The sequence below is a fragment of the Lygodium microphyllum genome, chromosome 12 (assembly GCF_053477565.2).
Source record: "Lygodium microphyllum isolate KBCC chromosome 12, Lygodium_microphyllum_v1.1.10, whole genome shotgun sequence".
Classification (NCBI taxonomy): Eukaryota; Viridiplantae; Streptophyta; class Polypodiopsida; order Schizaeales; family Lygodiaceae; genus Lygodium; species Lygodium microphyllum.
In genome coordinates this window covers 101,600,018-101,622,306 of record NC_141146.1, presented here as the reverse complement: position 1 = coordinate 101,622,306, position 22,289 = coordinate 101,600,018, and the positions used below count along the sequence as shown (strand labels likewise).

At 40.3% G+C, this 22,289-nt stretch overlaps 1 protein-coding gene across 3 annotated transcripts in view; it reads right to left on the bottom strand.

Annotated features, from left to right (window-relative positions):
• The window catches only part of LOC148028104 (protein MID1-COMPLEMENTING ACTIVITY 1-like), a 40,665-nt gene extending 33,966 nt beyond the window's left edge, over positions 1 to 6,699 (bottom strand). The window contains exons 1-2 of one of the 3 annotated variants that reach the window (XM_087689787.1): positions 6,039 to 6,684; positions 5,419 to 5,929 (exon numbers count right to left, since the gene is read on the bottom strand). In XM_087689787.1, the coding sequence (XP_087545913.1) occupies positions 5,419 to 5,826 (408 nt within the window). In that variant the 5' untranslated portion in view covers positions 5,827 to 5,929; positions 6,039 to 6,684. Of the gene's footprint in view, positions 1 to 5,418 lie in introns of all 3 variants that reach the window. The other 2 variants (XR_015692683.1, XM_087689786.1) reach the window with 2 other exon arrangements.
• Positions 6,700 to 22,289: the final 15,590 nt, after the last annotated feature.

Sequence of the window (22,289 nt, the reverse complement as noted above, 5' to 3'; positions counted from 1 at the left end):
TTGCGGCCCTTAATGAAACCATATTGAAGAGGATGCACAATAGCTGGAAGGTGCTTGTGGAGCCTATTCGCCAAGACTTTGGAAAAGATTTTATACATCGAGCCCATCAATGAAATTGGTCTCCGCTGTTGCAAAATTGACAGAGAAGGAACCTTTGGAAGCAGTTTGATAAGGCCTTCTTTCCATGAGAAAGGCATGACCCCTGTTTCCCAAACCTGCTGAAACATAGCCACCAATGGCTTCACTAGTTGGGTAGCCGAGCTCTCAAAGAATTCATTGGTGAGGCCATCCCAACCAGGGCTTTTATCCTTAGGCAGATGTAACAAAACATCCATAACCTCCTCCTCACAAATATCTGCCTCCAAAGTAGCTCGCATATCAAGTGGAACCTGATGGCGGACCAGATCATAGAAGACTGAACATGCATACGTAACCTGGTCAGAAGGCGACGGAGAAGAACCAAGAAGATCCCGAAAATAATTCCTGCACATATCGACATTGGTGTGCGGATTAGTGACCATGCGACCTTCTGAATCCTGAAGTCTGGTCATATTTTCTCGAGCAGGAGAAGCATGCAAGGCGCGAAAGAACTTATGAGTCTGACAAGCACTATCTTGCAAATTGTCAGTCAATTTGTGTAATTTGGCTTGCTGATAGGATTTCAACTGAAATTCTTTAATAAGATCGGCCAAACGCTGCGCCAATGATAACAGAAAATCATCATCTGGGATATCCACCAATAGAGAACGAACCAAAGCCAGTAAGCCTTCCGCTGCATGTCGACGCCGCCGACAAAGAGAGGCATGATGTATCCCATACTGGCGAGCGACCCGTTGCACATTAGAGACCAGTCGTTCAAAAGAAACTGTGCCCTTAGAGGCAAAGTCCAATAAAAATCTCTCAATCAATTGCTGCATATAGCCCTGAAAGATTGAATGCTTCAAATAAGAGGAGTTGAAACGTAAAGGGAGTCTATCCAACAACTGCATAAAAGGTGCAATGGGTTGTGCCAGTATCTCAAGCTGGAGAGGGAATGGTCGGACAAGACATATTGCTGCAAGACTTTCATTTCCAGCATCTCAGGAAGAAAATCATCATCCTGCATGATGTACATTCGGTCCAACCACGACCATGTAGATGCATACTGTGCGGAACGGAAAGTAAACCCTAGAGATGAAGGTTGTAACCGAGACCATAGATCTTGCTTAAGTGCCGCAAGAGCAAAGGCATTCCACGCCCGACTTTCCAGAGCATCCATCACCGAATGCCTTGAAGTGGACTGTGAAGAGTCAACACACATATTGAAATCTCCCATCAAGAAACCCCTTCTGCCAAGTGACATGGAGCTCTGCAAAGTCTTCCAAAGATCCCGGCAAGATAAAGGGTCATTCGGAGCATAGAGGCCCAGCAACCATAAGATCTCTCCTTCAAATAAAATTTCAATTACCACAAAGCGGCCCTGTACATCATTTTTAATAAGAACAGGCCGATATTTCTCATGGACAATCATAAGCACACCAGAATAATGCATAGCATGTGTCCCTGCATAAAACAAGCGAAAACCATGGCAATCCACCACTTTCCCTGCTTCACCATGACTCTTGTGCTCCACCGCACACAAGGCATCCCACTGATTCTCATGCAAGACAGTCCACATGGCATATTGCTTATGGCGAGAACAAATGCCTCGCACATTCCACCTGGCTATCTTCATATATCTATAAAAAGAAAAATCAGGAAGGAGGCACCGCTTGCCTCAATTTCACCTTGTCTGCTAGAATGTCAAGGACACCATCATCCAGAAAATCAGCTAAGACTGCAAAAGAATTCGGCCAGCCAGCTTTAGAGGTAGATGGGATATCCACTGTCTTGGGGATGGAGCGGGGATAACGACGATCCCAGGGTGTAATCACATTGCCTTTAGAATCAAATGCCAACTTAGCAGGCGAGCCCTTGGGACCATCTGTATATACTTTCCTCGTAGACTGATTACGGGGAGCAGAAGGAACCATAGTACGCACAGCATGCTGTGAAGAGAACATTTCTTTCCTGCACATATACGTGCGCAATTTGAATCCTGTGACACAGTAGGTCCAGAATCCGGCAGAGCAACATCCAACTTCTTACCTTTTTTGGGACGTGCCTCTATCCATTCATTGCTACGGGAATCTAAACCCAAAACCTGTTGTTTACCTTTATCCAAAACACTGGATGGCTGGGTTTCCTCCTGTGAGGGAGCATCAAGCACCATGTCATCCCTGGGCGGCACAACATGCACATTATCTGAAGACAGTTGTCTCTTTGGGCATTCGGCCATGAAGTGTCCCAATTTACCACACGAAAAGCAGTGTCCCGCAAAGTTACCCCATTTCAAGCGAAAATGCAAAGGATGCATACCAGAGCAATTAAGGTGCAGCCATGCAGGCCTCTTCCTGGTAGTGTCCCATAACATACACAAACGGTTTCTATTCATTGCCCTTAGGCTTGGGAGGACCAAGATCGTTCCCACAATGGCCATGGCATCCTTTAACAATGGCGGCAATTTTCCACCTCAATCCACACCGGGCATTCACGTTGAAGCAGGCACTGAAAGTCTGCCATAGGGCGCCATGGCACAACATGGACCAAACGGCGATCAAAGAACAATGGTAGTTTGGATAGGAGCTTAGCCCGATGCTTGTCCGAGTTCAACAGTACCTCATAGAAGCCTCGAGGTCCAACAAAAATCTCCTTAACACACTCCCCTCGCAATAAATGGTGCAGCCACTGGCGAATATGGGAAAGCACTGGGATCCTGCCAATGAAGAAGAGTATAACTGCACGGTCATAAAACACTGAAAAAGAGCGCACGACCGTTTTTGGATCCACCGTTGCCTCCAAAACCTCTTCAGTTCCCGCGTGAGAAAAAGCTTCATGATTATGCTGGACATAGTCGCCAAGCAACATATTGGCAAACTCCAGCAAATGCTCCCAGTCAATCTCCTGGAAATCCACAGAATCAGAGGCCACCCAAGCATAAGAACAATCCTGATGACCGATTGTCTCTTCGGGCGTATGCTTGGAGCGTTTACCCGCACACTGAAAGTTAGGAGCAGGCGGCATGTCCTCTGTACACGGCACCATATCCTCCGGTTCCTCTGCATCAGAATCCGGACCAAGAGCGGCCACCGTTTGTTCAATAAAAGCCATGTCCAGGCCAGCCATGCTTCTCTCTGAGCAGAGGCGGAACAGCAAAATCAGTGCACCACCCAGCTGCAACAACAGGACTGCAACAGAGAACAGGACCAACACGCGCAGATGAACCGGGGTGCCGAACAACGGGTCAAACATGGGTGTGGCTTACACGCAGCTGCGGCAAGCCTGCACACTGACGCAGAGCAATCAACGGGGCAAGCACCAAGGGGTCAGGCACAGGCGGTGCAAAGTGGCAGGGCGCTGCAGGTACCTGCGACGGGCAGCGTTTGACAGGCGGGGCAAACGTCAGGCGGGAGGCGGGGCATGCGTCAGGCGTGAAACAGGACAGACGTCAGACGTCAGGCGTTGCAGGTACAGGCAATGGGGAGCGTTTATCAGGCGGGGCAAACGTCAGCATTTGACGAAGCCAGGCAGACGCTGGGCGTGGACGAAGGCGAGCACAAGGACAGACCACGTGCCAAGCTCGACCAACGCAGGTACAGACAGACGACCGCTGTTGCGAGACAGGCGTACGACGGACGGGTGCAGACGGGCGCAGCCCAACAGGTTCAGCGGCTGCACAGAGGCAACGACCTGGATGCTAGGTCACGGGGTCCGCCATCTCTCTCTCTCCTTACACACACACACACACACACACTCTCTCTCTCTCTCTCTCTCTCTCTCTCTCTCTCTCTCTCTCTCTCTCTCTCTCTCTCTCTCTCTCTCTCTCTCTCTCTCTCTCTCTCTCTCTCTCTCTCTCTCTCTCTCTCTCTCTCTCTCTCTCTAACAAAGGGCTTAACAATCTCAAAATATTCCTTAATGAGCTTCCGAGAAAACCTAATAAAACCCAATAAACATTTCACCTATCTATCATTCTCAAGGTAGGCCAATCAAGCACTACTTGCACCTTCTCAAGATTAATCCTAATGCCATTGATTGAGATTACATGACTATGGTAGAAAAGCTTTGTATAAAAGATTTCGCATTTGGATAGCTCTGCCAATAAGCGCTCTTACCATAAGAGATATCAGAGAGTCGATAATGATGTGCATGTTCCTCCAACAACTTACTATATATAAGTATATCATTCAACAAAATAACTATCCATTTTATGAGGCATGGACACAATAGATCATTCATCATGTGCTACAAATAGATGAGGCAATCCACAACCTAGCTATAAATAGCAACATCTAATAGATCACTACCATCACGCATTGAAAGTTTCCACCTTGTTTCCATAGGTGTGCTCATAGGTTAACAATCATATATACTTAACCTTACTAGCAACTTCTGAACATACTATGACTAAGACAACAATACCATGGGTTGAATTGAATCCCCAAAAAATAGTGAAGCAGCCCCATATCTAACATATCAAAAGTAGACTCGATTCAACCTTGAAACTTGTAATTTTACTCTCATTTGGTCCAATAAGCAGCACATTATCTACATAAAGCATGATGATTATCAAATCCCTCCTTTCTTCTTGACACAAAGGGTGGGTTCAATCGGTCTATTTGGAATCCTTGTGCAATCAAAAATGCATCTATCTTAAGAGTACCAAGAACATGGAGTTCTTTTAAGCCATACAAGGCTTTATTCACCTTGCATCCTTTGTGCTCTTGGCCTTGCACAACAAAGCTTGTAGGTTGTGCACTATACAAATCCTCTTCCAATTCTCCATTCCAAAATGTTGTCTTTATATCTAACTGATATACGTGCCAATTGAAACGTGGAACCATAGCAATCACACATCCAATGGTGGTCATCCAAGATGTAGGAGCAAATGTCTCCTCATAGTCAACCTTGCATGGCTAACAACACCAAGCAACTAAATGTTGATAAGTATACTTCCAAAAGTTAGATCATTTCGAGATGTGACCATAGAGTGACAATGTTCAAATGAAGATAAAGCTACGGTTGCAAGGATGAACAAGTTATCATCAAAGATGATCATATAGTTATTCTGTTCACTTAGCCCACGCCCCCCCCACCCCCCCCCCCCCCCAACAAAAGCAAGCATATTTACCCACCTTCCAAATAATGAGATCCATTTATGATTTGAGCTCTGATAATCAAGTCTTACCCACAAAAAAGAAATGTGCATGTGCATGCATGCATGTGTCTGACAGGGCCAATTTGGTGAAAAGTCTGTATATTACAGGTAGACATGTGCAGCATCATAACTGTTTGCAAATAGTACAAAATTGTAGTGGGAACAAGGGTGTGCTTACTACTTACCCGGTTATTATCCACCAAAGTAATGAGAGGGATCAACCCAAGCAACCTGTCAATCTCTGCCTGACGTTCCTTGAACTGAGACACAGTGACCCAGCCCAAAGCTAGCAAGTACAAGTAACTCTTGTTTTTGCAACTATCCACAAGGATATAAGCCTTCTTCAGTGCCTCTTCGAGTTCCTCTAATGGTTCCCTAGTCTCAGGCCAAGCCTTGAGATCCGAGAGCTTGAGCTGCTCCAGCAAATTACCTATCAATTTGAGGTGCTGGGCAAACTGCTTGCAGTTCTTCTTGTGCATGCGAGCATTGCTTGCTGCCTTGACAATCAGAGCTATTAGCTTGACAGAGTCTAGGCCAGTAAGCTGGGCTGCTGTGGCAACGTCCCCTAGATAGTTCCAGCTGACGTAATGCATCTCCCTTGAAAGGTTTGGGCTTTCCGAGTGTGATCTGAATGATGAGCCTTTGGGTGCTCTCACTAATCAGGAATCACATACTCTGGAATTGCTTTTTTGTTGACTGGTCACAATCAAGATGATGATGATGATGATGATGATGATGATGTGTTGTTGTTGTTGTGAAGCATCCAAAACTCATCGAAAGATATGAAAGGAAAAACCGGTCTTACCAGCAGCCTTACTGGCAGATAAACTCGGACTGCACCAGAAAAGTAGCAGGTCATCACAACCAGTTGAAACAGAGTATGAAGCAGCAGGGCATCATAACCAGTAGGACTTGAGCTTATAGCCTGAGCTATCCATTCCAGTGGGAGAACAGAGTGACTTGAAATGCACTATACTCTTGAGAAACTTAAGTTTCACAAAAACTGGCTGGACAAAAGATCCAGCTCTTCTGTAAAGCTTCCGTGGATATCTGCTGAGAGGAAGGCTCAAGACAGGGGACAAGAAGGTGCAAAGCTAGGCTGGGGAAGCTACATTGTACCATATGTGAAGTTGGGTGAAGAGATATGGGGGAGAGGAGAGCATCAACACAAGGGAAAAGGGGGGGGGTCATGGGCATGGCCTGAGGATCCAGTTAGGCCACTGTATCCAACCAAGACGAGAGAGAGATGGTTGAAAAGGGACTGGGGATAGCCCTTTACTGGTAGGATGCTGCAGCCAAAACTCCTGTCTCACAAGACAGGTCTATTTCAACAGACTTGAATAGCTAGCAGCACGTTCATACAAGTGTCCTCTCCTCCCCCCTTCTTGATGGGCTGTCTTGGCATGTATGCCATGGGTCCCCATCCTCCCTCCCCTCGATCCTTTTTCAATGATGAGGCAGCACACCACTTTGCTTCTCTCCTAAGGTTCTTTTGCAGTTTCTGAGGATATGGCCATGGCTTTAGGAAGGAGGCTCATATGCATTATAGTATATTATGTCTATGCTAGTGGAGAGTGAGTGATAGGCCTAAAGGCCTGCTCGTGAGTCATGACCCAACTTTTCCTGCCACGTCAGCTGTCCTCTGCATTAATGGTTCACGTGGAGAGATTCAGCACCCTCAAACTTCTCTAGTCCTTTCTTTGGTATGGGTCCGGTCACATGCAAAAGAAGTTACAAGGGTGGTACAACCCCTTAGAGAAGTTGGAGTGCATGCAAGAGGCATATGATCATCCCTTGCCAGAGCAGAGACAGTCATTTCGATCGATGCACATAGAAAATGACATTTCAATGCGTTTGGATCAGCTAGAATTTGAATATATTGATCAAAATTTAGTAATGCCCTTAAAAATAATGGTGAAGATTTTGTGTATTTGAGGTGAAGGATTAGCATTTCATACAAATTTTGAACATTAAAACTAGTAGCTTTGAGAATGCCTTTACTTTTACCCATCCAGAGAATAGCTTTTCATGAGCACTAATCCTTGTTGGGGGTCTAAATTTCCCAATCAAAATTTGAAAATCCCCACGGCCCTTAATTTTCAAGGACAAAATTTAGGTTGCCAGAAAGTATCAAAGATTTTGATATGGCTCTCGATTGTCTAATGGGATCACCTTACATTGCGAAAAGCTTCAACTTTTTGTCCAACAAGCTAGACATTACAAGAATAAGTGCACATCCCATCATATATATGCTTAATGAAGATTTCAACTTAAGCTCTACCATAGCGCCTATTAATATTGCAATATTTCAAGTTGATGAGTATAAGAAAGGCACAACAAAATGCCAAGCTCAAGAAGCGGAGCCCTTCCCATGTGATTGTGATTTATATAATAAAGTGTCGTTTTCAGTAGTTAAATCAAGGAGTCCAATTTTTAAAAAGTCATTGGAGGTCATCCCAAACATAATATGATTTGCCATTTTTTAACAAGGGCCAAAGATTTTGGCTTCACTTTTATCAGCACACGCACTTTGTGTGTGGGCATGCATGCACACTTGTGTGTATCATATGAACAAGAGCAATAACCTTTCGAAATGAAAAGCGAAGGTTAATATGTAGAATTCCCAGAATAGTGAAAAGTGAAGGTTAATATGTAGAATTCCTAGAATAGTGAAAAGCTAGAATAATGAAAAGGTAAACATTGAGTGAAATAGGATGTGAATACAATTGCAAATCAAAACACATAATTTTTCTCTTTAAGACCAGCACTTCTTGAAGGGCCATTCTATATTTTGTTACCACATGCTCAACTCAGTGCTTATTTATAATTTATTATTGTATGAACAATTTAGGAAAATATTAAAAGATGTGGAGCTTAATGTGTGAGAGCTCGTCATATTGAAATTTTCAAAAAAGGGCTATTGTTTTGATGTGATATTCTAACTAATGACTTGTTGCATGATTATTTGTTAAGATTATGGTACGAGACACAAATCCTAAGTTATTGCTTTATTTTGCAATCTGTGTTTTAAGTGGATTTTATTTTGGTAGTGCAATATGTCCACATAGGTTTTAAAGCCAAAATCATGGGGCATATGTCAAGGATTGATATGATTTTCTTTGTGATAATTTAGTGATCCTAGACTACCACTTATTTTTATTAGGAAATTGACCTTTGGCCTTTTATTTCATAGCAAGTGTGGTTAGTTATAATGACCAATATGAGAAGGGTTAAGAATGTAGTGCCTTAGACCAACGTTCAAGTGGGCAATTTACAAATAAATATTGCTAAAAATATGTCTACATCAAAGACCTTCCTTTATTAAGGTCCATTATTTAATTATGTTTAGATCTTTTGCTGTTTGTTCAACAAGTTTATTTTGTGGCTTTGTGAAATTAGTGTTAGAATCCTAGCTTCAACTCTAAAGTAATCCAATCAACAAGTAATAAAGCTCGAGCTTCATAATAACCAAGGGGTTAATGTCATATCCACTCTATAAGAGCACTTTTTTTCCTCACTAGGAGGTTCATTTACCCCTCCTTTTCTAATAACCACATTTAGTCTAGGTCTAGCTTAACCTTGTAAACCATCTTCATCGAGCCATTCGTGCATTCTTGCAACCTTGAATCCAATATTTGGTATTAGAACAAACTTGGGCTTTTGGGAAAGAGTTGCCAACACCCTTTGCTTTATCTCCTCTGAATCAAGAAAATTTTTTATAAGCATCCATAATTTGACTAATACTATGAGATAGCTTGTAGTGGTTGATACAAGATTTTTATTTGAGTTCATTTCTCCCTTTTCATTAATGCTAGTACTTCACAAGCTATTCTATCCTTTTATCTAGAATTTCCAATAGCATTCATAACATATGTTGATTTTCCTCTATACATGCAACTTTTGCATCAAATATAGTCATCATCGTGGTTGACAACAATGATATATTCCATATGTTAGATGTTGATAATAAGTTGGATGGAGCCAACTATCACAATCGACTTATACGATGAGTCATGTATTGATTGTAGAACTACTACCTACCACTAAGCAAACCTATTGGGATGGGAAAGATGTGTGGGCTCATGCCTTGATTGTAGTATATGTTAAATGTACCACGAACCCCTACACTCGCTCATATAAGATTGATTGTGCTTGTGATACAATTGCACATTCGTATCAAGGAAGAAACGTACATATGTAAGTACTTAGAGAATGAACACATGAACAAAGGTGACTCTATAGATAGTTTTTTTAATCAAAAACAAATATATCTTAAGGCACAATTAATTATTTTAGGTGATATTTTGCTAAAGGTGGTTCACTTTGTGAAGAGTATTCTCAATTATGTTCATGATTCTTATCAAAGTTTTATATCTACTCTTTGTTGAATGATGCAAGGCAATCCTAATGATTTATAGTTTGAGAAGTTGGATTTTATGTTTATTACAAGAAGATCAATCTTGACAAAATAAGTCCATTATGTGTGTCACAAATCAAGCTTTAGTAATTAGTCACAAAGGTAAAGGAAAAGCTACTTTTCTATTGTAGGCATAAATCTGCAAACACTATTCAAACCACGAAGGTTGATAAGAATGAGAAGAAAACTAAGAGTAAAATCTTTTTTGAGTATTATAAGGCAAGAGAATATGTCATTAAGGAGTATCCGATACTGGCTACAATGAAAATTAAGAAGAAAGAGCTAGTATGGTTGTTGTTGATATCTCTCCTTCTATTTTGGAATCTGTAGATGTATGTAGAATACAAAATGGGTATATAATATGCAATGTAATTATGGCATTTTATTATATGATTCTTATATGTCAATTGTGGATTATGTGTGAGGTACTTTGATAGTGGTGTCACCAGTAGGCACATTACTTCACAATGTTGTTTGTTCACTTCTATTAAGTCTAGTCCTAAAATGATAGTACTATCGCATGCACCAACAACTCATCCCATCCTATCAAGTGAGTTAGTTAATTTGTGTTGTTTGTTACTACTGGCAATACTTTCAAACTATCAAATCCTTTGAATGTACTAAATATAAAAAAGAATCGCAATCAATTTCTACACTTTGCCAAGATTGAATTGACTGTCAAATTTCTAAATGAGAGATGTAGCTCCTTATCTGTCAAGTGGTAAAACAATTCTGCCATCTAATTTGCAATACTTCAAGTTGTATAAGCTCAACAATTATAGAAAATGTATGGAAGATATGGAATGTGATGTTGCAAATTCACGAATTTTGCAAATGCAAAACTTTGATATACATGTTTTAGTCGTTTTTAATTTTACTAAGTTGTTATGCCTAATACAACATCTAACATGATGTCTTCATTTCCTACTCCTAATACAAAATCTAACATGATGTCTTCATTTCCTACTCTTAATCTTGCATCTAATTTGGGGTTGTATAAGCTCAACAATTATGGTTAGGATATAAAGTGGCTACTCTCCATTCCAATCAAGGAGGGAGCGTATGTCTAAAGAGTTTAATACATTTTTAGTTGAACATGGAATAACATATCGCTAACATACAATGTTGTATACATGTCAACAAAATGGTGTGTGTGTGTGTGTGTGTGTGTGTGTGTGTGTGTGTGTGTGTGTGTGTGTGTGTGTGTGTGTGTGTGTGTGTGTGTGTGTGTGTGTGTGTGTGTGTGTGTGTGTGTGTGTGTGTGTGTGTGTGTGTGTGTGTGTGTGTGTGTGTGTGTGTGTGTGTGTGTGTGTGTGTGTGTGTGTGTGTGTGTGTGTAAATGGCATGATGTATAACCAAAAGTTAAGCATTGCCACATGTTTTTGCCTTATGTGCACAGCTTATGTACTAAGCAAATATCCCGCCAAAGCTTGGTAGTTTGTCACTCCATATGAGGCTTGGCATGATAAAAAGCCATATGTTGTTCACTTGCATGTTTATGGTTGCCTAGCTTATGTATTAGTAGATGTGCAACATTTAAAAAATATTATGAGAATTATCTTTGTTGGTTATAGTTCTTATAGCAATGGCTATATGTTGTATCATCCACAAACTAAGAGATTTTGGTCAATTGTGATGTCATTCTTATGGAAGACTCTATGAAACATGTACTTTCATGTACCAAGGAGATAGATTTATTCTCACAAGACATGTATGACAAGTTGCTGGGCATTCAAATATAACAATCAAATGAGGTGGTTTTTTAGCCTATGTAGGTTTCTAATGAGTCCGCAAATCAGCCTATTTCTAATGCAGATGTGAATTATTTTCTTGTTGATGAGGGAGAAAAGATTGAGGAGTCTAGGACTTATGCCAAGATGGCTGGTGTGAGCATTGCATGACATTAAATCACATACACCTTTTTCTAGTTATCCTTGTTTTGGCTCTCATTGTGTATCTTATGCATCACATTGTTTTGCATCAATTGTTTCCAATACATGTAATGAGTATGAGCTTATTTCTATTGAAGAGACACAAAACTCGAAAAATCATATAGTTGTAAGAATGGCACTTCGTGTTTTGTGTGGCTTGCCTTTTGGCAAAAAGGCTATTACTAGGTGGTTTAATAGGTTGGAGCATAAGCAAGATTGTAGTATTGATCACTATAAGCTTGACTTGTGGCCAAGGATTGGGTTTAATAAAAGGGCATTGTCTTTGTTGTGTGATGATAATTCATTGCATTTGTGCATCATATATGTTTGGAATGTACATCAATTGGATATTAGAACTACCTTTTTCAATGTCAAGTTGCTTGAGAAAGTGGAAGTATTTCAATCTCATGGTTTTGTTCAAAAAGGACAAGAAAGCAAAGTGTGCAATTTGGAGAAAGAATTGCATGGTCTAAAGCAAACATCTAGGGCTTAGTATGAGAAAATACATGTATACTAGATTGTACTTGGTTCTTAAAATAGTCCAACTAAGAGCACCTTGTATGTTAGACATGAGAGTGAATGACCTCACACTCACCAAGCTTAACTATTTACTTTCTTTGTAACTTAGAAAAGCTCACATAATTGTAAGGAATACAATAGCTAAAAGAAAGGTTAAACATTAATGAGCTCTAAGCAAAGTGTACAAGGCCTACTCTTAGGAAAAGTTAGGGCATCTTATTGAACCACATGAAGTATACTATGTATATGTATCCAAGAGCTTGGGAGTTGTAAGAAATGTCTATAGTCTAGCTTTTGACATTTTGTCAACTCATATGCCTAAATACTTTCTATAAAATCATGGGGTGTGTTGGTGGTATAATTGACAAAACAAGTTGAGTCAACACATTTGTGATATATAGATTTCAAGAGATTATGGTGATTCTAGAAGCAAAGGAGCTCTAGAGGAAGATATAGCTGGTACAATAGAAATTCTGGTAATTTTGGCATTGTATATTACTATTATGGAAGAACATGTCAAATTGCAACCCATTGTTATGACAAGGAAGATGACATTAGAAGTGAGAAATTATAGCAAGGAATTATGTGTCATCGTCAAGGCGAGATAATGATAAAAATGAGCGTTTGTTTTTAATGTAATGTATGATGAACATAGTTGTAGAAAAATGGAGTTTTGATTATGTGTGGTATGTTGATTCATATGCATCTAACCATATGAGAAGCCATGTAGAATGGTTTAAAGAGATGCAGAAATTTGACAATTCAAGCTATTTTATGCGACCCTATTGTTCAAGTTGGCAAAGTTAACTTGTCTTTTTATGATGGAAAAACTAAGTGTTTGTCAGATGTCTCACATGTACAAAGTATCACAAAGAATTTGATTTCTATTGGGCAAATGGTTAAGGGTTGCAACTCAAATTCAATCTAAGATGCTATTATGTAGAAGACTCTAATGACAAGTGTAGATTGGTTGTAAAAAAAGTAGAGTTGTATATATTTACCTTTGATGTTGGGATTCTTAACCTTAATATTACTATATATGCTAAAGGCAAACATGCAATTGGATATTGAAATACATTAGTTGTGCAAAGTCACAAAGATTGAAATCAATGCAATGTAAAGGGTTGATTATCGATATACTTGTTCTATGTTCAAACATGTGGCACAAATTATGAGGAGACATCTAGTCTAGCTTTTATGTTTCAAAGCAGATCACCCATTTTATGTGAGGAAGGATACGATGGGTACAATAACCATCTATTATAGGTGATTAGTGGGAGTGGGATTTCTAATGTCAAGGGTCTTTTGAAGTTGAAATTTGAGATGAAAGACTTGGGTGAGCTACATTACTTAGCATTAAAGTGATGCACTATACTAATGGCATTTGGTAGTCCCAAATATAGTATGGCTTGTATATGTTATCCAAGTATGGTGGTATGATAGCATCTAAGCCTATTTTAGTGCCATCAAAGCAAAATGTAAAGCTAAGTATTGATATTAGAAGTGAGATAGAAGACCCTACTGTATTTAGGGAGATAGTAGGTAGTTTAATTTACATGACTATCATAAGGCCAAACTTAAATTATCTTGTCTGGCTTGTGAATAAATTTATGCAAGTATCTAAAAGGCCTCATTTGAATGCAATTAGATGCATACTTAGGTCTATAAAGTCCACATTAAGTTTTAAGTAAGAATGTACAAGCTGTTGGGTACATAGATGCAGATTAGGCTAGTAGCATATCAAATAAGAGGTCTACCAGTGGCTTTATGTTTTCATTTGGTTGTGACTGCAATAATTACTTGCGAGTAGCAAGAAGCAAACTATGATTACTTTATTCAGTAAAGAGGCTAAGGTGTTGCTATGATAGCATATGAGGTGATATGGCTACAAATGATATTGACTTATTTGTGTATTCTAGTAGATAGTCTAGTTGTCATTCATGGTTGATAAAATGAGTAGCATAGAGCTAGCTAGGAACCTTATATTCCATACTGGGACAAAACATATTGAGGTGCATGACCATTTTATGAGAGCAAATATACTTGGGAGTGAGTTTGCCTTTGGTGTATGTTAGCACACAAGATTAGGTAGTTGACATGTTTATGAAGGCCTTGGATGTGTAAAGAAGCTTCAAAGATTTGGAATTTACTTGGAGTTGTAGATATGCCAGCAAGTTTGAGGTGAGTGTTGTGATGGAAAGCTCAACACCTGTGGGCATTCATGATAGACCTCTTGGCCAGATGGATTTGCATATTGATACTTAGCACATTGGTGGTCATCATGACCATCACATAGCCATTGACTCATTGTTTATTATGTTTCTTATAATTGGCATAATTATAGTACTAGTAGATTACTCTAGTCTGTTATACATTTTCCATTGACTCATCCTTTATTATATTTCTCATAATTGGCATAATTATAGCACTAGTAGACTACTATAGCCAACTGCACATTTTTTGACGCAGTAGACCACTTTCATTTATGTTGTACCTTATCTACACTTAGTACACATTGTTGTGTGTGGAAAAAAGAAAAAAAAGGATAGCAAGAAAACATTTTTTCCTACATCTCTCTTCTTGTGTGTTTTGTTAGATATGCTCAATGCGACACCCTTGTAAGATACTGCAATGATCGATGGTGCTCAAAGTTGCAAGGGCCCCATTATGAGGAGAAGCTATATGTGATCCCAAGTATCCTAACTTGTATGTTAGATGAGGTCCATGTGATCAAATGACAAAAATGTAACCTGTGTGGATCTAGCCTATAGGTTAGATAGAGTAATTAATATGGTAGCAACTTGAGGTATGTCGTATTAGGTTGTGGGGTGTGGGAATTATCAAGGACCCCTATTTTATGATACAAGGGCCATAGAAGTGACCCTTGGCTTGGATATCTTAGGGGGACCAATGGCCTCTTTGAATAGGGTCTAAGGGCAATGCCCCCAAATGGATGGTAAAGAGAATGCTCCTTGGTCTAGTAGTCAAGGTTCATAATATGGTAGGTTGAACAAATCAATCTAACTACCTTTATGGGCTATAAAAAAACATATCCTCCAGAGTCATTATCATCTATATTTGATCCATTCAATGTTCTTCTAGTTAGCCTTAAGCTCTTTATAATCTAAATAGATCACCATCTAAGTTTCAAAGTGGAAGCACATGGGTGGACAAAGCCATCTTTGTATCGGTTTGTTTATAATGAAAGAAGTTTTTGTTCTTCTTGTTAGTAGTCATATGTGTCTTGTGTGGTCATCTCCTACTAGTGAGCCTCAATAGTCAGATGAGGACATTAGGAGCTCTAACATTGTATTTGTTTGTCGTTTTGTGTGTTTTAGACACTTTGGATGGAGGGCACATTAGTGCATTTATTTTTGTGCAGTTTTGGCTATTTTTTAGTGGTTTGACCATATTTAGGGTTTTCTTCTTTTTCACATATATATAGGCAGCTTGCCCTTCCACGTTCATTACCCACCATTTTCTATCATTGATTCTTTGTATCAGCTAGCTCTCCTCATTCTCTCATCCCTCTACTACCATCTAGCATCCACATTGATGCATAGAGCTACATGTTGGGGCTGACTATTGTAGGCTTGTACCTTCAGCTATTGTAGTCACATTGTTCCTTCTCTCTCCTACATATTCTCTATCTCCTTCTCTTTGTGTTCACTTTTCTCTTTCCATTGCACATTCTTACATGGTATCAAAGCTTTGAGATCTCAAAGAGGAATGTGCTATCTGCGATAAAACTTGCCAAACATCATCTTCATGTGTTATAGACCTTGCGCTTGGAGTCAAATAGGGTAGGGCAGCCTATTTCTAGCCCCTTTTTAGGATATGCTTACTAGGGTAGATTTGTGTTTTGCTCTTGGGTGGCCTCTACTAGGCTGGTGGGCACCATTATTACACCAAAGAAGTGTTAAACAAGCTAGGAAACCTTTCTATTGGTTGGACGATACTAAAATAGTCTTGCACTTTCTACAAGTAGTCCTTGACATACGTGCTACAAAGCTAGGCCCTATATCACCTATATTTTTGTGTAGAGAGTCCCCCCAGCACACTTGTTGTAGGAATAGGTCCTATATTGCATGTGTATTCTAAGCCCCCCCTAAATTTGTGTTTTGCTATTGGGACGCCTCCTTTTTGCTAGGTGGTAGCCTTTAAGGTTGGGCAACAACTCTTCTCACAGCTAGGTGGCATTGTTCTCTATTGGGTGGTCTATTTACAAGTGGACAACATCCTTTCTCTATTGCATTTTAAACTAGTTGGTCTTTTTTTATCAAGGCGACTTCTTTTCAATGTTGAAAGACCTATTTTTCATGCCAGCGTAAGGTAGATTTGCATTCATTGTAGGTATACAATTTCTAGACACTCCTAATATATTCCTAGCCCCTAGATTGGCTACGATTATAGGTTGAAGGCCTGTTTTCCTTTGCATTTACTGCTCCCTTTCTTTGCTTGGCATTGTGTGTTCCCTTCGGCATTAGATACTCCTTATCTACCTTGCTACAATTAGTCTTCTTCTATACCGTGGCCCATGAACTATGATCATCTCAAGGACACCTCTTATATTGGTCACCTTTATTCTAGTGGTAACATCATCTTTGTTTTCTTGCTAGGTATTTCCTGAAGGACATCTATGACCACTGTGTATGCTATGGGGAATCATGTGCTTTGGGATCATTTTGACTAACCACCATCTTGTTACTCTTTTCCATTATATTCTTTCAAGGCTTCTAGTCCTCGATTGGCATTATTGGTATCTCCTCAAGAGTCCTACCCTCTCTCTCTCTGCATCCAATAAGATGGATGGGACGAACTACCCTCTCTAGTCATGCAGCATGGAGTGTCTCCTTTTGACGATTTGTGACCTTTGGGATTTTGTTATAGTCCATATACCTTGACCTAAACGTGAATCCTCATGATGGTGTGAGCATGGATTCAATAGCTTTATGGAATCAATTGAATGCTAGAGCCCACTATTTTCTCCTTTTGAGTTATACGAATTCTATGCTCGTGCATGCTAGACATATCCGCATGACTACAGAGATTTGGAGGAGATTGGCATCTCCCTTTTGGATCTAGACATTTGGGCATTGCTTATCTCCTGAGTTGAAGAGCTATGGCATCCCTCTATCATCATAAATTACCATACGATGAGGGATCACATCTACAAGATGGAGGAGATTTGGGATGAACTTTCATTCCTTGGTACAGGACCTAGTTGTGATGCCTCTCACATCTTTCATCACTGACATATGATGTGTTCTACACTAGTATTCTCACTTCTTGTAGCTGAGAGACTCTCACTTGGGAGGAGCTAGTCCCATTGGTGCTTGAGTAGGATGTGCATTAAAATGAGCTGGTTTCTTATGAAACCCATGCACATGGCCGTGCTTATGTGGTTTTAACTCCAGCTATAGGACTTGCCAAGAAGAAGAAAGTGAAGAGGAAGAAGTTGGAGTCATCTTCCAACTCTGATACATCTTTTGTGGGGAAGCATATAGGATATTCCACGTGTCCTCATTGTGGAAAGACCTCGCACCCTAAGGAGAAGTGTTGGAGGATATATTTTCACCTTCGTCTGGGAGCAAAGGGTTGATCTACATTGGAGCCTTTGTCTACCTCTACTTTGTTACCTGCTATTTCCATCGAGTCAGTGTTTCTACACATTTATTAGTGTCAAGATTGTGGGAGAGAAGGAAGGAGTCTCGCTTGAAGCTTTCTTGCTTGCACAATGGGGGAAGACACACAAGGGTGGAGGCTGAAAACAGTTTTCCTCTTCTTAGTTGTGTAAGCCAAAAGAACTCAAGTACAAAGAAATAGAAGAACCCTAGATATGGGTCTCAAACCAAACTCAACTAACTAAGGTGGCATACTAACTGAGCCACGAACTAGAGTAGATAAGGATAGCTATCATGTAGCTATTATTCAGGGACGGTGTACCAACCGCATCTGCAACTGACAAGTTGGTGACATAAATACACAACGGTCACCCTGGCGTATCACGAGTGGAGCTCGATATCTCAACAATTAGGTGGAGGAGTCTTTTATGATTATCTCGATTCTGAGTAGCCTTGGCTCTTTGATAGTGGTACATCGAGTCCTATGACTCATCGAGGTGATTTGCTACAGGATCTCTGTCCGTCAAAGGATATCATCACTGCTAGAGACATATCTTCAGTGCCTATTAGTGGTGTTGGCACCTTGCCTCTATTGTTCGATCGTCCATCGAGCTCCATTTTTGAGGCCCTATATGTTCTTAACTTGGGCTTCCCTCTCCTCTCTATTTATGGCCTTCCTAGACTTGGGATCCACATTTTCACTGAGCTGACTGTTTTTGTTGAGGATTCTTCAATAAGAGCTAGTTCAATGATAGGTTGGTAGGAGAGGGGGTTATCTATACTCCATTCCCCTTCCATTGTCGAGGGCCCTCTGAGGCATCTTTCTATAGTTGCACTTGTTTTTGATTGTGTACCATTTATCCCATCGGTTCCACCCCATTCCCCACCATCTTTTTTAGTGGATCCCTTGTATCTCCCATCTCTTTGAAAGGGGGCTTCCCAATATTGTGAGGAGTTTCTTCAAGGTTTCTAGTCTACTTTGGGCCTTTCTTTTCTATGGCGACACCTTTTCTTTATCATTGAGCGACCATTCCCTACCACTTGGCCCTTGGTCCATGGTGTTTCTATGCAACTTATGGTGCCTTTGATAGTTCATCGCCCCATCATCTCATAGTTGGGTTAGAGGCTTGGCTCACCCATCTCCAAGTAGAGTTTTCTAAAGGGACCTATTTAAGGCATGTCCATTTTCATTGCCCTTTGGTAGCCTTCTATTTGATTGGATGTTTATATGCAGAGGAGGTCTTGCTCCTTGGCTGGCAATCTTCATCGAGACAGACTACATTGGCATTGGCACTCTTCCTACCATCCTTGGATCTGCATCTCTTTTTGCCTTCCACCACATCCAAGATTTGAGAGGGGGTGTTAGCAGTCATGTGTGACTTGTGTGGTCATCTCGTATCTATGAGTCTCAGTCTAAGTCAAATGAGGACATTAGGAGCTTTGACATTGTATTTGTTTGTCGTTTTATGCATCTTAGATACTTTAGATGGAAAGCACATTAGTGCATTTCTTTTTGTGTACTTTTGGCTATTTTTTAGTGGTTTTACCACATTTAGGGTTTTGCCTCTTTCTTGCCTATATATAGGTAGCCTTCTCTCCCACATTCATTATCCATTATCCATCATTGATCCTTTGTGATCAGCCAACCCTCCTCATTCTCTCATTCCCCCTACTACTATCTGTCACCCACACTGACTCGCAAAACTACTTGTTGGGGTTAACTATTGTAGCCTTGTACCTTCAATCATTGTAGTCATATTGTTCCTTCTCCCTCCTATCCTCTTTGTCTCCTTCTTTCCATGTTTATCTTGCTCTTTCCATTGTGCACTCTCACACTTCTCTTATTTGTGGTGTACTTTATTATATTCCTTGCTTACACTTTATACATTACTTTGTATAAGTTTTACATGGTACTAGAGCCCAAGAGGCTCAAGTAAAGAGTATGTGAGCAGTAAGGGCTTCAATAGCAAAGAGAAGTAAAGTCAACATTTAGAAGTGGTTCTGGAGCATCAAATATTGGTATTACTATATTGGTGATTCAAATGTTGAGGATTCATCCACCAACCTTTAGTAAAGGCAAGTTAGATAGTACAAACTACACTCTTTAGAAGTTTAAAGTTACAACTATTCTTAATTCTTATGAGCTCTTAGAGATAGCATTGGGGATGCCAGAACCACAACGTATCCTTGACCCATCAAATTGGAGTGAAATGATTTCTCAAAATATTGACATTCTACAAGAAATAGGGATGGTCAAACAAAGAAGGTGAAGGGCATAGCCAAAAAATAATGATAGAACTTCTTTACAGTGAATACCATAGCTATGCCTTCCCTTTCCTTTGTGGAGTAACTCATCTCCATATTCAAGAGCTGTCTGCTAGCAAAGCTCAGAGGATAATTCAGATTATGTTCACCAGGTTGGCACAAGACAACTCCCACAATGAACTTTGATGCATCAATGTGCACATGGGATATTATGTTCCAATTTGGGGCTTGTAGGATGGATGCAATCATAGGAGCCTTCTTTAATTCCTCGCAGAGGTGTTGGCATTGCTCGATTCACTCAAATACAATCAAAAATTTGTAAAGGGGTCTAGCAATTAATGCATACTTTAGAAAAATCGCCGATAGTATCCTATGTGTCCCAAGAAGCACTGAACTCCCTAATAATTTGTAGGTGGCAGTAAATCGACAATGACTCTAACTTTAGAGAAGTTTGTGGCAACACCATTCTTAGAAACTATGTACCCTAGGATACATCCATATTTAACTCAAAATTGGTACTTCAGGGGGTTCAAGGAGAGATTATACAATCTACACTACTCAAAGACTATGCAAAGTTTTTCTAAGTGTTCCCTCCAACTAGAGTGGACACATAGATCGTCAACAAACACCTCCAATTCTCACCTAAGCATGTCTTTGAAGATGGCACACATGATATGCTAAAAGGTAGCTAGTGCATTCATCAGCCCAAATTGCATAACTATGTAGGTAAATATGCCCTATTCGATCACAAATATTGTTTTATGTCTATCGTTAGGGTGCACCTACACTTGGTTGTAGCATGAGAAGCTATCCAAGAAATTGTAGGCTTCTTTCCCCACCACTCTTTCGAGCATGTGCTCTGTGTAGGATAGTGGATAGTTGTCTCTCTTAGTCACAACATTGACTTTTTATAGTTCACACACACACTCCAATCTTTTCATTCTTCTTATGGACAATTACTATAGGTGACACCCAGTCCGTGTGCTCAATGTAGTAGATGAATCTAGCCTTCAACAGCTTATCTATCTCTTTCTTAATGGCATGAGCATGCTTTGGATTCATTGGGTATTGTTGTTGCTTAACTTGTGTTGCTTTGAGAGTCATAGGAATGTTGTGAGTCACAACCCTTGGATCTACTTCTTTAAGCTTCGTTTAAGGACCATGTAAACACATCTATGGACTCTCGTAGAAAATCAATGAGAGTGGCCTCCTCTTTCTTGGTCAAGTCATCTACTACGAACACGGGTTGAGTCTTTTCCCCTTCCCTTGCTAAGTTAACTTCCTTGACTTTAGTAGGCCCTTCTATTGGTTTACTTTCCTATCCTTGTCTCTTAGCTCCCAGCATGATCATTACCCTATTGCATTTTTGAGCCTGGTGAAGTGCTTCAATAGGTCATGGGGCTTTCTTTGCTCTTTAGCTTTTTGACCCCTTTGACTGCCTCCTCTTTTCCTCCTTCAACTACTTGTACCCTTAGGTGGACTAGCAAGTCCCCCTTTGGTGCATTTGGTCTTAGGTGTTCAAGGTATTTTCGGATCGCTTTTACTTCTGACTCAAAGTTAAACTCACAACCTTCACTAGAAGAAGAAGTTTCTCTTGATGGTCACAGCTCTAAGGCCAATTCAGTTCTAAAGAGTGGTGCGATACTAGATTAAACTAATCCATCTTGCTCATAGTCTATTATTACACTTGGGTGGTCCAACCAAGTATGGTCGCATTTCGTCCTAATGACTCCTATTTTGATCCTAAGGATGTTGGATTTTTGTGGCTTGGAGTCCACTCGTATTTGTTTGATCACTCAATCATCTGTATCCTACTATATTGTCTCGACCTCTTCCTCACTTTCCTCATTTGTAGAGTAGTAGTCATTGTACTCATCATTCGAATCCTTATATTTTAACTACTTGTCATTTCTTAGGCTTCCGCTCTCAGCCTTCTTTTCGATCATAACTAGTGTCCGATTGTACGACAGATTCAACTCATGCACTTCAATTCATTGCCACTTCCACTCCTCCATGAGGTCCTTGAGGGGTTTGAGATTGGTAGCCGGGTTACCGGCTAGCTCTCTCGTCAAGTGTTCAAGAATCCCCTAGAGTTCAAATTTGCTAGATGGAACATGGGGAGGGACAGGTGTTGGTTGATTGCTAGAGCTCCTAGCCATCATGCAGAGTGGTACCGATTGTGTGGCCCTACTCTTAGGCAACTGAGATGGTGTGGCTTTGTGAGACTTGTTGGCTATCCTTGTAGCCCACTTATAGTCCTCCTCGTCATTTGAGAACAACGATCAATGGTGGCCAACACA